The sequence below is a fragment of the Mastomys coucha genome, unplaced genomic scaffold, assembly GCF_008632895.1.
Source record: "Mastomys coucha isolate ucsf_1 unplaced genomic scaffold, UCSF_Mcou_1 pScaffold1, whole genome shotgun sequence".
NCBI lineage: Eukaryota > Metazoa > Chordata > Mammalia > Rodentia > Muridae > Mastomys > Mastomys coucha.
This window is the reverse complement of record NW_022196891.1, coordinates 78,052,482-78,068,725: the sequence shown is the minus strand read 5'-3', so window position 1 is coordinate 78,068,725 and position 16,244 is coordinate 78,052,482. Positions and strand designations below refer to the sequence as shown.

The following is a 16,244-nucleotide window of genomic DNA, read 5'->3' as shown; positions in this document are numbered from 1 at the left end:
AGTCATCTCCCAGCCCTGCCACTATGACATGTTAGCATGTTGAGTCATCTCCCAGCCCTGCCACTATGGCATGTTAGCATGTTTGGGGTTTGCTTTGTTTCCTTTTTTGAGATAGGATCTCACACAATAGCCCTGGAAGGCCTGGTTTGTACATATTTCTGCCTCAGCCTCTTTAAGTACTGTGATTGTAGAGATGGAGTCATCACTTGGCTCCCTGAGTGGATTTCTCAGTTTTCTAGCTGGTCTAAGTTTTCGTTTGGAGGAAGTTATTATAGAACCTGCTTACTCATGATGATGCCCACCATTTCATTTATACCTGTTTATCCTTCCCGAAAGGCTTCTTACCCTCATGTGTCAGTCATCTTAAAGTTCTTTATTCCCCAGTGTTTTGTTCTTAGTTGTAAAACAGGATTCTGTTTAACATTGTGCACTGAGTTTGACCTATGACGAGTGACGAACCTTAGTTTACCTGTGTTCACCCTTTCATACGTTTGTGTCTCTTCCTCTGCTCTATTGAATCTCACCTCTTCCTTTTCCCTTCTAACTTAGGCTGCTGTGTCAGTTTACTGCATGTTATTTACAGATAGGTTGTCTGCATCTTTTTCAGTTGTACTCATGACTGTTTGGCTGTTCTCATTACATCATGTGACTTGTTTTGATATCTATAATAATTTTCTACCTAGCTTTTTTGTTTGTTTGTTTTTGAGACAGGGTTTCTCTGTGTAGCTCTGGCTGTCCTGGAGCTCACTCTGTAGACCAGGCTGGCCTTGAACTCAGAGATCCGCCTGCCTCTGCCTCCCAAGTGCTGGGATTAAAGGCGTGCACTACCAATGCCCGGCTTAGCTTATTTTTTTTAACTAAAAAAAATTTTTTTGCAGTGCTGGGAGTTGAACCTAGGGTCTCAAACATACTAAATAAGTGCTATGTCAATAATTGAGCTACAATTCCTAGCACATACATTTGTAGTTTTATTGTGTTAGTTTTTGCCTGTATGTATGTATTTTTGCCTGTATATATGTATCTGCACTGTGAAAATGAATGATAGCAGATTTATATCAAGGGACAATAAAGGCTTGACAGAAATGGTATAAGACTTCTCAAAAGCTGAAAAGGCTGTCACCTCGGAACTGTATCCATCAGACATTTATTTCAGAATAGTCTCAGGTGAAGAACTAAGAACCTGCCGTGTGCCTACAGCTATTTGTGAATAGGCTAAAGGAAGGCTGGGGATGGTACTTAGTAGAGCACATGCATGAGGGCCCTGTAACAGAAGTAGAAAGAATTCAATGTAAGTGGGTACAGTAACGTTTCCTTGTGTGTTTATGTGTACATGCATAGGTGCATGCATGTGTGTGTTTCTCGATTTGCCTGTGTAAATGCCAGTTTTAGCCATTGGTACTTCTCACCAATTTCATTGTCTTGGTATAAAGACTAGAAAAAAATGTGGCTTACCAACAGGTTCTTAGTGGAGAAGTCAGAAAATTTTATAGTGAGCCTTGTTGTTATGTCAGTGTGAAGCTCAGCACCGTGCCCTGGCTGCTAAGCAAGGAACACAAGACAGTTTCCTTGAGAAGATTCATGGGAGGCTTAGGTGCCTTGGAAAATTCATTCCAACAAATACATGGATAAAGGACAGGAAAAGGACCACTGAGAAAAATGTAGTTGGGGCAGGACATATTACCTCAGATTGAGAGTTCTGGAGGAAGAGCAGTTGTGGAGCTCAGGCAGGGTTAGGGTTCATTGTCACATGGATGCATTTTGATAAGTAGTAGCTTTTGATTTGTGTAAGAGGGGTATGTGCAGGAAATCTGTCGGTGCATGTTGGTGCTTGTAGGTGGGGGTCAGCAGGCATCTTCCTCAATCTTCACGCTGTTTTTTGACACAGGATTCCTCATTGAACCAGACACTCACTGTGGCTAGACTGGCTGACCAGCAAGCCCTAGGGATCTATCTCTGCCTTCCCAGTGCTGATCTTCTTATAGCATTTGCATCCGTACTTTGCTTTCTATGTGACTTCTGGGGATTTGAACTTTGTCTAATGCCTGCATTGTAAGCACTTTACCAACTAACCCACTTCCCCAGCCCCAGAGCATTTTACTTCAATAATACCTAGTTGACACGATTTTTAGTTTGGTATGTTTTGTTTTCTTTTTACAAAAAGAATTTTTCCTGTCTTTTGCTAATTACATTTTAAAAAACAATTCTATTCAATTTATGTCTGTTTTTCTCTCTTCTCTAGATATCATTGACCCCGCCATTCTGCGCCCAGGCCGGCTGGACAAAACACTCTTCGTGGGTTTGCCACCTCCAGCAGACCGTGTTGCCATATTAAAGACTATTACAAAAGTGAGGAAAAGGAAAGACTTTCCCTATGCATGTTTATTTAAAAATGATTTTGTTAGCTGGGCTGTGGTGGCGCACGCCTTTAATCCCAGCACTTGGGAGGTAGAGGCAGGCGTATTTCTGAGTTCGAGGCCGGCCTGGTCTACAGAGTGAGTTCCAGGACAGCCAGAGCTACACAGAGAAACCCTGTCTTGAAAAACCAAAAAAAAAAAGATTTTTGTTTTGTGTGTGTGTGCTACATATATGTAGCTGCCCAATAAGGTGAGTCACTCTAGACTAGAGTGACTCAGAGATGTGAGCCTCTTCATTGGTGCTCGGAACCTAACCCGGGACTTCAGCAAGAGCAGAGAGTGCACCCAGCCGTCTCTCCAGCCCTGCTCACACCACTTTTAAAGGTATCCAGGTAGTAATTTAGGTTAGCTGATTACTCCTTTTCTAGACCTTAACTGTTTACCAGGTCTTCGTCTCCCAAAATGGGCACTAAACCATGGTCCATTTCTTACAGTGAGGGTAAACTAAACGAAGAATTGAAGTTAGTGTTCAACAAGTGTTATCAGATGTCCTTGTAATCAATCATGTTCCTCATGTCTTTAAACATTTGATCATCATCAGATCATCCTGTTTGAAACACAGGATGAAGCTTTAGAATATAGAGGAAGTAAATACAGATCCATCGGGTGTTCAGAAACACATTGAGACTTGGTGTCTTCATAGTAAGTTCTGGTTTCTGAGTTAGCATAGTTAGTTTTGTTATTGTTACCATTATTGAGATAAAGTCTCAGTGTGGCCTGGACTGGCCTGGCACATGCTGCTGAAGTCGTGACTTTTTAAAGCCAACCTGAAAAGGTGTCTCTCTGTGATCCAGCTGTCTTTGAAGTTGTCTGCTTCAGCTTTCTAAGTGCAGGGATGACACATGTGAGCTGTCACACCAGCCATACTTCACTTTGGACACTTTGTTAATGAAATAATAAGTGCTTCTGTACGTCTCTCCTTCCACTGCCCAGTGTTTGTTCCTTGCGTATCTTTGTCCGGTTTTATCACATTGGCTTTCTCTTCAGTAGCTGGTATTTGGAGTATGTCTCAGTGGATACAGTGCTCAACGTAGCACCTTTGCCAGGGTTTTTTTTTTCCCTCAAATACATTTTCTAGTTTCTTCCTTTCTTTCTTTTTTAAGATTTTATTTATTTATTTATTATATGTAAGTATGCTGTAGCTGTTTTCAGACACACCAGAAGAGGACATCCAATCTCATTACAGATGGTTGTGAGCCACCCTGTGGTTATTGGAACTCAGGACCTCTCTGGAAGAGCAGCAGTCAGTGCTCTTAACTGCTGAGCCATCTCTCCAGGCCATTTCTTTATTTCTTGATCTATAACTATGTCATTATTGGGTTTATTCTATTCCTTGGTAGTTTATTCAACTCTATTCCTGAGTTATTTTCTTTTTTTTCTTTTTTCTTTTTTTGGTTTTTCGAGACAAGGTTTCTCTGTGTAGCCCTGGCTGTCCTGGAACTCATTCTGTAGACCAGGCTGGCCTCAAACTCAGAAATCCGTCTGCCTCTGCCTCCCAAGTGTTAGGATTAAAGGCATGTGCCACCACGCCCGGCTGCCTGAGTTATTTTCAATTTAAGAATTCTTGCTTTTTGTCTTTATACTTCAGTGATAGGTTAGCTGGCACTAACTTTTCCTATGTTGTGCAGTCTCTCCACTGGTCTTTGTAGAAATTGTAGTGTGATTTGTTGTTTGTTTTGTTTTTTGACAGTCTCGTGTAGCCTGTAGTGTCATAGGGTTTACTATGTAGTGCATTGTCTATGAATCCTGATCTCCTGCCTCCATACTCACACGTTCTTAGATTATAGATATATGATAGGTACAGAAAGTTGATAGATAGTTGCTGCACCCAAAGGATGTGTTGAATGATGTCTTAAGCAGCATCCTACTAACACCACAGTAAAAGGCCCTTGGAGTGAGCCAGAGCAAGTCAGATTGTCTCAGGTCAGCTGCAGAACAGAACCCAAGCTCAGTTCCTTACGTCCAGTGTTAGGAAAGGCAGAGAAGTGCATTCTGTGCAGGCCCTGGGCTGTGAGTGCCAGCTTGACAAGACTAGAATTCAGGTATTGAAAACAAACAGGAATCCTCAGGTAATCCCTGGTGAGTTTCCTACTTATGATTGAGCTTTTGGTTTAGAAACTAGAAGGTTTAAGGTAAAAGTCTAATAGCATATAGAATATATGTGGGAGGTTTTGTGTGCTGTGTGACATTGAGGTTGGAAGCCCCTCCTGGTAGCTCCTGTGCACAAATATACCCGTCCGCAGTAGTTGCCTTTGCTCCTTCCAGCCACTTGTCATCGCTGTGTCCATCCAGGGTGAGTAACAGTCCAGGCTGCACCAAGAGATATTTAATGATCGGGCAGTTTGGCTTTACAATTGTTTTTGCTATATGTAGAACTTAGTCACTGGATAAAGGCATTATTAATAGGCCTGTATTAAATGAGCACAGGAACTGATTCCATGGCCCTGTTTTAGATGGGTTTGATATTTGTCATGACAGTGGCTCTTAGAGACTACAGTTTCTGCAGGTTTTGAATAGGCCCTGCTGGGACACATGCAAAGTTTCTTCATGGATCTGGGTAGAGTAGCTGCCTGCTGAATACCCCGCACTATTGCTATTTGATGCTAAGATTAACTCATTGGCATGTTTATTCATGTGTGCATTTCTTAAAATAGCTATTCCATAAAGTAGTATATACCTCAAAGGAAAGAAGATAGAATGCGTATGTAAGTCCTGCTGAGGACAGTAATATGTTTGAACCTACCATCTAACTGACATATAAGTCATTAAAAGCTCTAGTGGAAGCGGTAAGATGGCTCGGAGGATAAAGACACCTGCCTCTAGGCCTGCAGACCCTGAGTTCAGTCCTCAGAGCCTACATGATGGAAGGAAAGAATGAACTAGAAATGTTCTCCATCTTCCTCTTGCAAGCTGAGCAGATGTGTGCCCATATATGCGCATAAATAGCTTTTAACTGTAAAAGTTTATTTTTGGACTTTAAAGATTCATGTGTATGAATTAACTACATATGCTGCCCCATGGAGGCCTGAAGAGAGTGTCAGACCTCCCAGAATTAGAGTAATGGATGGATGTGAACCACCATGTGGGGACTAGAAATCTGACCCTAGTTCTCCTAGAAAAGCAGCCAGAGCTCTTAACCACTAACCAGCCTATGTAAAAATATCTTTTTAAAGCTGTGTAGTGTTTGCCTGTAATCTACTTAGAGTATTACTAAGCATGGTTCCTGTATGTAGTGCTTATGCTCAGTGTTGAAATTCTGAGGCTTTTTGAGCCTTGTCGTTTTTAGCATCTGTGATTATGAGCTGGGAGGAATTGGTTCCAATGTCAATGTTGGGTTTTAGATGAGAGATTAAAAAAAAAAACAACATCGTGGGTCCTGTGCAGAGCAAGCTGGGTTCAGTACTATTCTCCTCCAGTCAGTTTTGTGACACAAGTTCCTCCATCTTCATTAGTGTCAATGGTTTGCCTTTATAGCTTCTCACAGTTAAATCTGCATCTTACCCTGAGTTTCCAGATTGAAGCTCATGGCGTTCTCCATTGCGTTTGGAGTTGGTTCTTGTACCTTAGTCATCAGTCATTCTTTTTCACTGAGAACCAGTGACACAGATACATATAATAAGTCTTAAGTGCCTCAAACAAATCTCACATTTCTCTCTTATTCAGAATGGCACCAAGCCTCCACTGGATGAAGATGTAAATTTGGAAACAATTGCTAATGACCTTCGCTGTAATTGCTATACGTGAGTACTTAAGCCTGTGCTGTCTGAAACCTCTGCAGTATATAGTTTCCTCATCAGCACGAGAGGAAAAGAAGCCCATTTCTCAGATTGTTGGGAAAGCAAATGATGTTTCCTATGTGGCACCTTACCCAATCTTGGCTGGTCCTTGCTGCTTTCTTCTCAGACAGCTTGCTAGCCCATTTGGAGGCTGAATTCCTGGCATAGATTATCCCTTGTCACTCAGGCTTCCCAAACCAGGCTATTAGACTTCACTATAAGTTCTACTTTCAGAATACATAGAGCATGCGTGTGTTTCTCACTGGATATCAAATTCCTTAGTTACATCTGCAAGACTGTGCGCTCCCTGCATCCTTGTGCTATCGACAGCCTGCAGCCACAGCAGGACACCTGATATTTCTACCTTGAGTTTTAATGTTTATTCTTGTTGTAGTTTAGCTGAGATGCCCCAGCCACTTTGTAACTTAAAAGCCCTGTTGTTCATCCCTAATACCTCTGGTGCTTGGTATATGCCTATAGCCTGGGGCTAGATAATACGGGGCGTTCCACAAGAATGTAAGATAAGTGAGAACTTTCATCATTAAGGGCTTCCAGGCTGCTGCTCAGCACTGTAAGCTTGCATCTGAGAGCTGTTCTTGGGTAGTAACACAGGCACTTGACATCTGAAAATGGGGCTTTAGTTCCAAAATTCAAACTCTTTCTTAGAGAACCTTTGTGGCTCATGTTTAGGAAAGCCCAGAGAGCACAAATGTTTCCTTAACCTCTTAGGACTGTGCTGACCCAGCCTGCTCTTGTTACTTGGAATAATTATACAGACTAAGCTTGGGTGTGTGTGGATTTGTGTCTCTTTACTCAGCTTTGTATATGTAAAGTTTCTATTAATTGGAGTGTGTGTGCGTGTGTGTGTGTGTGTGTGTGTGTGTGTGACAGAGAGAGTGTATATGTGTGTGAGAGTGTGTGTGTGTGTGTGTGTGAGAGAGAGAGAGTGTATATGTGTGTGAGAGTGTGTGTGTGTGTGAGTGTGTGTGTGTGAGAGTGTGTGTGTGTGTGAGAGAGAGTGTATGTGTGTGTGTATGAGAGAGATAGTGTGTGTGTGTGTGTGTGAGAGAGAGAGAGAGTGAGTGTGTGTGTGTTTGTGTGTGTGCATGTGTGTGTAGGTGCCTGAAGAGGTCAGGATAGACTACCTTAGGAGCTTACGTATTATAGAAGCAACTTGTGTTTGAGACAGTGATTTTGCATTTTTTGTTTTGTTGTTTTAAATCCTGAAGCTCATGTCTATTAGACTAGGCTGACTCATCCATCAGTGAACTCCAGGGATCCGCCTGCCTATAATTTAGACATATGTAATTTTTTTTTCTTCCTCTTCATCTTCCTCCCCTCTCTTCCCCTTCCCCCACTCCTTTAGTGTGGTTTCTAGGAATTTAATTCAGGTCATTATACCTTAGCCTCTGCCTAGACGTTTTATATCAATATTAGTATCTAAGGCTAAGAGGAAGGACATTTTTATCTCTCATTGTGTCACACTTCCTCAAGTCCCTTTCTTCTAACTGTTGATGACAGCTAACAGCTATTCCTTACTGCTGCAGCTCCACCTCCATTCATCGCTCTTTCTCTTCATTGTTAAGTACATTGTAATTAAACATTTCCCTTGGCTCTTACAGTACCTAAGAACACTAAAAGCGTCTCCTTGGTTGTAGGGGTGCAGACCTTACTGCTTTAGTTCGAGAAGCTTCTCTCTGTGCCCTGAGACAAGAAATAACAGGACAAAAGAATGGAATTGGAACAGGTATGAGCTTCTCTGGGATTTCTCCATTCTAGTTTGCAATCCTGGATATTTTATAACACTGCTTAGCCTTTTTTAGAACATTGTATAATGAGGATGACTTTGTTTTGATGAGACCTTTAGATTTAAGAAATACACAGTTTTCTGTATATCAAGATTTTTTTCCTTTGAGATTATAAAATCAAATGGCAATATGTACTGGTCACTGGTGGACCATTTTCTTAGCCTGTGCAAGGCTCAAGACTCTTTCTCCAGCACCACAAAGCCAGAAGGACAAAGACAAAAATCCACATATTTCCTTTACGGATGATATGGTGCCTTTTTAGTATGTTTGACAGTATTTTTGGTGTTAGTGTTTGGGTATTGTGTGGCCGGAAAAGATTAATTTATGACCTATATTCCAGCCATGCCAAGTCCAGAGTAGCCTTTACTTTGCCTATGTATCTCTGAAGTGCTGTGTACTGTACAGGTGTATTCTTGTTTTAACTTCAAGTGTGCACTGGTCTCTCTTTTTTTTTTTTTTTGGTTTTTTTGAGACAGGGTTTCTCTGTGGCCCTGACTGTCCTGGAACTCACTCTGTAGTCCAGGCTGGCCTCGAACTCAGAAATCCGCCTGCCTATGCCTCCCAAGTGCTCCCAAGGGATTAAAGGCGTGCGCCACCACTGCCTGGCGCACTGGTCTCTTTTTAATGATGTGTATGTGGGTGTGTTTGTGGTGGGTTGGGTGGAGAGAAATGTGCACATGAATACTGGTTCCTTCAGAGACCACAAGGGCATTAAGGTTGTCAGGGGCTAGAGTTGCAGGTGGTTGTAAACCGGAAACTGAACTCAGATCCTCTGCAAGAGCAGGATGCACTCTTAACACTGAGCCATCTCTACAGCTCCACTCCTATGAATCTCAAAGCTAAATATTGTGACAACAACATTTGATTAGCAAAGATTTATTGGCACACATACATACTTTTTTTAGGAAGGTTTTTTCTTTTCCTGGATAATATTAAGATTCAGTTGTTGAAACTTCTTTTTTTTATAAACTGTATTCTGTTCCTTTTGGACATTAATGATAATAAGCAAACTTAGAACATTGTATTAACAAACATGCAAGCCATGTTTGGTCGTGTACTTGTAATCCCATGGTTAAGGATCCAGTTAAATGGTCTTTAACTGTTGAGTCACATAACCATTGTCTGTCGTATCCTCCTTGCCCCGGTGAAAGTCAAATCCAAAGTCATGGATCCACCTTGGTGGGGTTTTTTGTTCTTTTGTTTTTGTTAGTTTGTTTTAAATGTTTTTTTTTCTTTGATTTATTTATTTATTACATATAAGTACACTGTAGCTGTCTTCAGATATCACCAGTGGAGGGCATCAGATCTTATTACAGATGGTTGTGAGCCACCATGTGGTTGCTGGAATTTGAACTCAGGACCTCTGGAAAAGTAGTCAGTGCTCCCAGCCGCTGAGCCATTTCTCCAGCCCCAATGTATTCTACTTTGTAAGCTGAATCTGAACACTATCTTAGAGCATGTTTGGTGACTGAAAAGTAACAGGTCTTTCCCACACACTGGACTTGCTGCTTACTTGCCTGGTTATTTTATACACATAACAAATGCTGCCACCTCTGCTTTGCTGTGGCTTTTGTTTTTTGCTTTCTGGCCTTTAGAAACTTTGCGCTAATGCCTTACCCAAATCATAGGCAACTCTGCTGTCCAATTTCTCAGTGACATGTTCAGTAACATGTATTATTTTATTTTAGGTAAATGTATTATCCTAATATCTGTTTACTATTTTGAGTATAAATTGTCATTACTTAAGTTACCACATTAACATTGTAAACCAAGTTATATTTTTAGCATTTAGCTATTTTACCAACTAACCTTATAAAAATTATAACCCCATCTAATCCAGTTTTGTGACATGCATATGTACCCTTAGTGTTTTTGTCTTTGAGGATTTCTATCCTTTGTTATTCAGTAGTCTAAATTTGCATTTTGGGTGGTAATATTGGTTCTCAGTTACTTCTAGTTCTGTTGACTGTCTCTTTTTGTGGTCTCTTAAGTTATTTCTACCTGAGACCACAATTGGTCATTTCTGACAGTGTGAGCAGGCATGAACAGCTCAACTTCAACTGGTTTTCTTCCATCCCAACATTCCTGAGAAACAGACTGCCCACCAGCAGTCCTGTCTCCTCAGATGAGATGGAGAGATTCTCGGTGAGGCAGAACTGGAGAGGGGCATATGTGCATGTGCTTGAATAGGCTCCATCTGATCACACCTCGCAGTTTTCTTGTGTTACTAAGATGTGTATTTTTGCATTTCCTCCACAGGTGAGCTTAAGGTCAGCCATAAGCACTTTGAAGAAGCTTTCAAGAAAGTGAAACCATCCGTATCAATAAAGGTGAGAAACCTACCTCGGAGTCTAGAAAAGAGGTGGGAGACATCAGTTCAGAAGGGTAGCTTGTGAGAGTTCTCTCTGTTATGTAGAGGGTGAGGATTGAACGGTTGGCCCTAAGATAGATTCTAAATAGCTGGAAATAAAGCAGAATATATTGTGTTTTTCTTTGGGATAAATAGGTAAGAGTGGAATTGCCATGTGACACTGAAAAGGTTCATGTGGTATCCGTGAGCTTCCACTACATACCTGCTACATTGACAGAACTCTGAAAGACTGACCACAGCAAGGGGGGGTGAGGATGTGAGATGCTCGAAGTCTCATCCATTGTGCTGTACAGGGTGGAACAGTCGTGAGGGAGCCATCTTGGCGAGTTCTTGGAATGTTGAGACACTTTCGAGGCCTTTTCTTCAGTCTCCTATTTCCATCAGGACTTGGCGTAGTTTGCAGGTGCACATAGCCCTTGACCTGTGTGCAAACTTCCCTGGACAATGATGGAAACCATGGTGTATCTAGAAAGGAGCATGTACAGACTCTAGATGCAGGAGCAAGGCAGAATCTCTGGGTCCAGCAATTAGAGCTGCTGTAGCAAAGGGCCATAGACGGGCACCTTAAGCCACAGAGACAGCCGTCTAAGAACACGATGTTGTCTCGTCAGAGTTCTGCAGTCTCTGTCCCTGCAGGTGTCCTCTCTGTCCTTCTAGTTATGCACACTGTGTCCAAACTTCCTCTTGTCCAGCATCCCCAGTCACCTCTCAGAAGCCTGTCTCCAAGGCAACCACACTCTGAGGTCCTAGGGGTTGGGCCTTCGATGTAGGAATTTGCGGGTTACGCCGTCCACCCCATAACTGATTGGTTAGCACAATATGGTATTTTTATCCTCACAGGATCAAATGATGTATGAAGCTCTGCAGAAGTCCCTCAGTCAGTGACATTTGCGGTACCTGGCATGGAGGTGTCTAATGGGTGGAACTCACCACGAATCACACTTGCTCTGAAGGGTCTACTTTCAGCTTGATACAGATGATCTTATTGTAAGCATTTTCTTTTCAAGTTAATGAGGCCCAATTGAAGAAAATGGTTTTCCCATCTGACCAGCTTTGTGGAGAACCTCCCTACCTCATTTTTAAGAAAGAGAAAAAAGAACTGATAAACCTTACTTAAATAAAATTTTACTTTGAACTACCTTGATCATGCATAAAAGTTACAAACAACTACTGTGTCCTTGAGAATTGCTCACCTTATATCCTGTCACCTCAGATACACATTCATACCACTTTTCTGTCAAACAGGATGTTTTTTCTACATAACCACCCATCACAGACACTGACACATTGCTACCATTGAACTCTCTAGCTCCAGTCAGCCTTTCTCAGCTTTTCTGATGTCATTTATAGTAAAGGTCTAGGTTAGCTAGTCCAGTGTGTTCAATCTTCCTTAGAGTTTCCACAAGTTTTTGTTGTTGTTGGGTATTGGATTTTGTTTGGGAATAGTTAGTATGCACCCCTGACTGGCCTAGAACTTACTGTATAGAGTAGGCTGGCCTCAGACTCCCAGAGTTCTGCGTGCCTCTGCTTCCTGGGTGCTGAGATTAAAGGTGTGTGACCCCATTTCCACCTTCTTTGAACTTCTGGGTCAGTGATTGGGTTGGCTTACTTTGATCTCTTTGAAGATACAGTAGTAAAGCTGTACTCTGCACCTTCTCAGGTGGTAATGCACCTCATTGTCACTCAAGACTGTCACTGAAATCACTTGATTCAAGTGGCTCTGACGGGCTTCTCACACTACAGAGTTATTCCTTCTTAACTCACAGCTCTGTGTGAGAAGAGAATCTCACCTCCGATACCTGTGCTCTACCCTCACCAGATTTGGAGGATAATTGTTCTCAGTGTTTTATTCGTTGTCATGGTTGCATGCTCAGATTGTCTCAGATTGTGTCTTCAGTGAATTTCTAAGCTGATGTTTTATGAGAGAGTTTATGTTGTGTCATGATTATTTCATCTAACCATTTAAGTATTGTTATTGTATAAACAGGTCTAGTTATTTCATTATCTTCCTAAGTTTTTATTCTATCTCCTTCTGCAAAGTCCTTGAGGTTCCTTTTAAGAATTTAAGAGTGATGGAGCTGGAGAAATAAATGGCTTAGTAATTAAGAGTACATACTTGTTGTAGTCAGGGTTTGTATTCCTGCACAAACATCATGACCAAGAAGCAAACTGGGAAAGAAAGGGGTTATTCAGCTTACACTTCCACATTGCTGTTCGTCACCAAAGGAAGTCAGGACTGGAAGTCACGTAGGTCAGGAAGCAGGAGCTGATGCAGAAGCCATGGAAGGATGTTCCTTACTGGCTTGCTCAGCTTGCTCTTTTTTTTTTTTCTTAAAGATTTATTCATCTTTATATACATGAGTACACTGTAACTGTCCTCATATGTAGATGCCTAGAAGGTGGCATCAGATCTCATTACAGATGGTTGTGAGCCACCCTGTGGTTGCTGGGAATTAAACTCGGGACCTCTGGAAGAACAGCCAGTGTTCTTAACCACTGAGCCATCTCTCCAGCCCTCAGCTCACTCTCTTATAGAGCCCAAGACTACCAGCCCAGGGATGGCACCACCCACAAGGGCCTCTTCCCCCTTGATCACTAATTGAGAAAATGCCTTACAGCTGGATCTCATGGAGGCATTTCCTCAACTGAAGCTCCTTTCTCTGTGATAACTCCAGCCTGTGTCAAGTTGACACACAAAACCAGCCAGTACAATACTGCTCTTTCAGAGGACCAAGTTTGACTCCCAGCACCCACAAAGGCAGCTCAAAACTGCCTGTACTCCTAGCTACAAGGGATCCTGCACTTCTGGCTTCCATAGACACCTTTGTTCACATGCTTGTAATCCCCCCCCCACACACACACACTTTTTAAAAATTAAACATACTTTTATAAAGCAAAAGAAATTGATAATAGGCTGGCGAGGTGATTGAGCAGGTAAAGACACTTGCTACCAAGCCTTATGACCCGATCTTGATCTGGGGACTCACGTGGTAGAAAGGACTACTAAAAGTTGTACTCTGACCCTGTGGGTGTCTCTGTCTCCTCTCCCATCCCTCCTTTCCCCCCAGTTGGAAAATACAGCTGAATAAAACCAAGGTTGTGTTTACAAAGGTCAACATGCTTGACTCCTTTTTTGGGAGGACTTGGCAGATGTTTGTAGGTACTAAGCAGAATGCCAACTCTGCTCACTGAAGGACGTAAAGGAGAGCAGTACTGGATCCCAGAAAGACCAACAGAGGAGAGAAAAACCAAACCAGGATCAGTAGAGGTAGATGATGAGGGTGATTGGAGAATTAGAAGTAAGTGCCAATGATCTTATTCTGTCAGCCAGCCCCAACCCCGTACCACTGAGTGTGGCAGCACATTCAGGATTTTCTGTGACTAATGTCATTATAGCTTTTGCCTTTATAAATGTTGCATCCATGAGCTTTGGGGCAAGAGTTCTTTGTGACAAGAGCCTGCTCTCTATCTTAAATAAAGAATTCTTATTTGGCCTTAAATACTAGTGGTCTGGAACGTTCTTGCTTGGACTATAACATTTACTGTGCTGCCAGAAACCCATAGCACCAGAACATCCCAATTGGGGTAAAAGCATTTCAGAGCTAGTTTTTACTATTTCAGGTTGTTCATCTCGGGTATGGTGACTACTGCAGAATGTCACAATTAATAATAATTTTCTAAAGAGTTTAGCCATGCAGGGATTGTGAGGTCATGGGAGTCCCAAGTAACAAGTCTTAACCTCCCTAGGGTTTGGGTTATAGATGATGAGGTAAGGGAACATGCGGCAGGCAGTCTAGAGTGGTACCTGGGCCCTCACCCCTTGTGAGGCCAGGGCTGGTGGATCTACTTGAATCACTTCCCAGGCTACATAGTGAGACTCTGCCTCAAAACAAGGAAAAAGAAAACCCAAATAATATAAAGCAAAATGAAAAGATAGAGGGTTTTAATTTATCCAAAGAAATGACCTTTGAACTAAAGGAACCTAGCATAGCAAAGATCTTGGCTGCACAGAACCTGATCCACTGTATACACAGAGGAGCTAAAGAGGCCCAGGATTCCTTCTGAATAAACACAGCTTGGTTCTTGAGTGATGTGATCCTGTGTTATGAGTGCCTAACCTCCAAACCAAGAAACTGCCATTTTGATGATTTGCCCTCTCAGGGCACACCTTGTAGTTAAGAATCTAAGGACCTTCTCTCTGTCCACATAGGCTAAGCAGGTTAATTTCATACTTACTGTGTGCCAAGCCTGACATGGTTTAGACAGTGTATTAGGGTTCTGTAGAGTCACAGAACTTATGGAATGTCTCTATATATTAAAGGGATTTATTATAATGACTTACAGTCTGCAATCCAACTAACCCAACAATGGGCAACTGTGAATGGGAAGCCCAAGAATCTAGTAGGCCTCCAGTAGGAGGTATGGCCAAGATTAAAGGTGTATACCACTATACCTGGATTTAGAACCTGCTCCGTCCCAGGCTGGCCTTGAACTCAGAAATCTGCTTGCTTCAGACTCCTGGGATTGAAGGCATGTATCACCTTGCCAGGGCCTAAACTTTTCCAGGCCACTCTGCCTCAAGATCTGGATCAAAACCATGTGTCATCCCATGTCAAGATCCCAGTCAGAAGCCTGTGTCTTTCAGCCTCAAGATCTGGATCATAGGTGTGCCCTCCATTTCTGAATTATAGTTCATTCCAAATGTAGTAAAGTTGACAACCAGGAAGAACAACCAGACATCATCACTGGTTGGGGCTAGGCGTTGCTGCACGTGCAGTTAGTTCATTTAAGTTTCACAACCTTAAAAGGAGCTTTTCTGAATTAAAAAGATGGTCAAAGACACCCAGGAAGTAAGTACAGGAATCTCAAAGGAATAAATGAGTCACCTGACGTAGGCAGACACTTGAAGTCTCGGCCCCACGTGTGGCATACTCAGCTCATGTACTGGCTGGTTTTGTGTGTCAACTTGACACCTATGGAGATATCACAGAAAATAATTTCCCTTGAAATGCCTCCATGAGATCCAGCTGTAAGGCATTTTTTCAATTAATGATTAAGGGTGGGAAGGCCCCTTGTGGGTGGTGCTATCCCTGGGCTGGTAGTCCTGGGTTCTATAAGAAAGCAAGCTGAGCAAGTCAGAGGAAGCAGCCAATAAGCAGCATCCCTCCATGGCATCAGCTCCTGCCTCCAGGTTCCTACGCTCTGTGAATTCCTGTCCTGACTTCCTTTGGTGATGAACAGCAATGTGGAAGTATAAGCTGAATAAACCCTCTCCTCCCCAGCTTGCCTCTTGGTCATGATGTTTTGTGCAGGAATAGAAACCCTGACTAAGACTGCTCCGGATGAGGAGAGCAGAGAGAACCACTAAAAGGCAAGGAGAAAGCCTCAGAAAATATGAGTACTTCAGTTTCAGAAATTAAGAGAATAAGGGCACTGGAGAGAGAGGTGGTACAAAGGACAAAAGTCACTTGACACAGAAAGGGTTAGGGAACAAATGACTCCCAGGGTGAAATTTTCTGTTTGTGTCAGGTGATACAGACTCACATGTTTTGTTGAGGCAAGACCCATGAGAGGACACTTGATGTTCGGAGAAAGTATAAGAAGGACTCAGCATGATGGGGCTCTTGCAAAAACTAGCTGTGCAACTCTTCATTGGTCTTGTGACTTAGCTCTCACTTCTTGAGAGAAGCACAGCAGAGAACTTCTGGCATTCCAACTGATCACTCCAGTTACTCACTGACTCATGCTGATTCAGCAGAGGCCTGGTAGTTTCTGCTGGATTATGCCACCATTGCTGATTGGTGTTTAGTGACACTTTTGAACTGGACTGTTGGTATCCTGACAACAGAGATCTGACTATCCTCCAAAGAACTAC

General features: G+C 42.4%; 1 protein-coding gene across 3 annotated transcripts in view; it reads left to right on the top strand.

Moving 5' to 3' along the window:
* Nucleotides 1-11,513, top strand: part of Nvl (nuclear VCP like) — a 53,194-nt gene extending 41,681 nt beyond the window's left edge. For all 3 annotated transcript variants that reach the window (XM_031391244.1, XM_031391245.1, XM_031336855.1), the window contains 5 exons: nt 2,240-2,346; nt 6,078-6,154; nt 7,849-7,937; nt 10,258-10,328; nt 11,210-11,513. In XM_031391244.1, the coding sequence (XP_031247104.1) occupies nt 2,240-2,346; nt 6,078-6,154; nt 7,849-7,937; nt 10,258-10,328; nt 11,210-11,254 (389 nt within the window). In that variant the 3' untranslated portion in view covers nt 11,255-11,513. The remainder of the gene's footprint in view (nt 1-2,239; nt 2,347-6,077; nt 6,155-7,848; nt 7,938-10,257; nt 10,329-11,209) is intronic.
* Nucleotides 11,514-16,244: the final 4,731 nt, after the last annotated feature.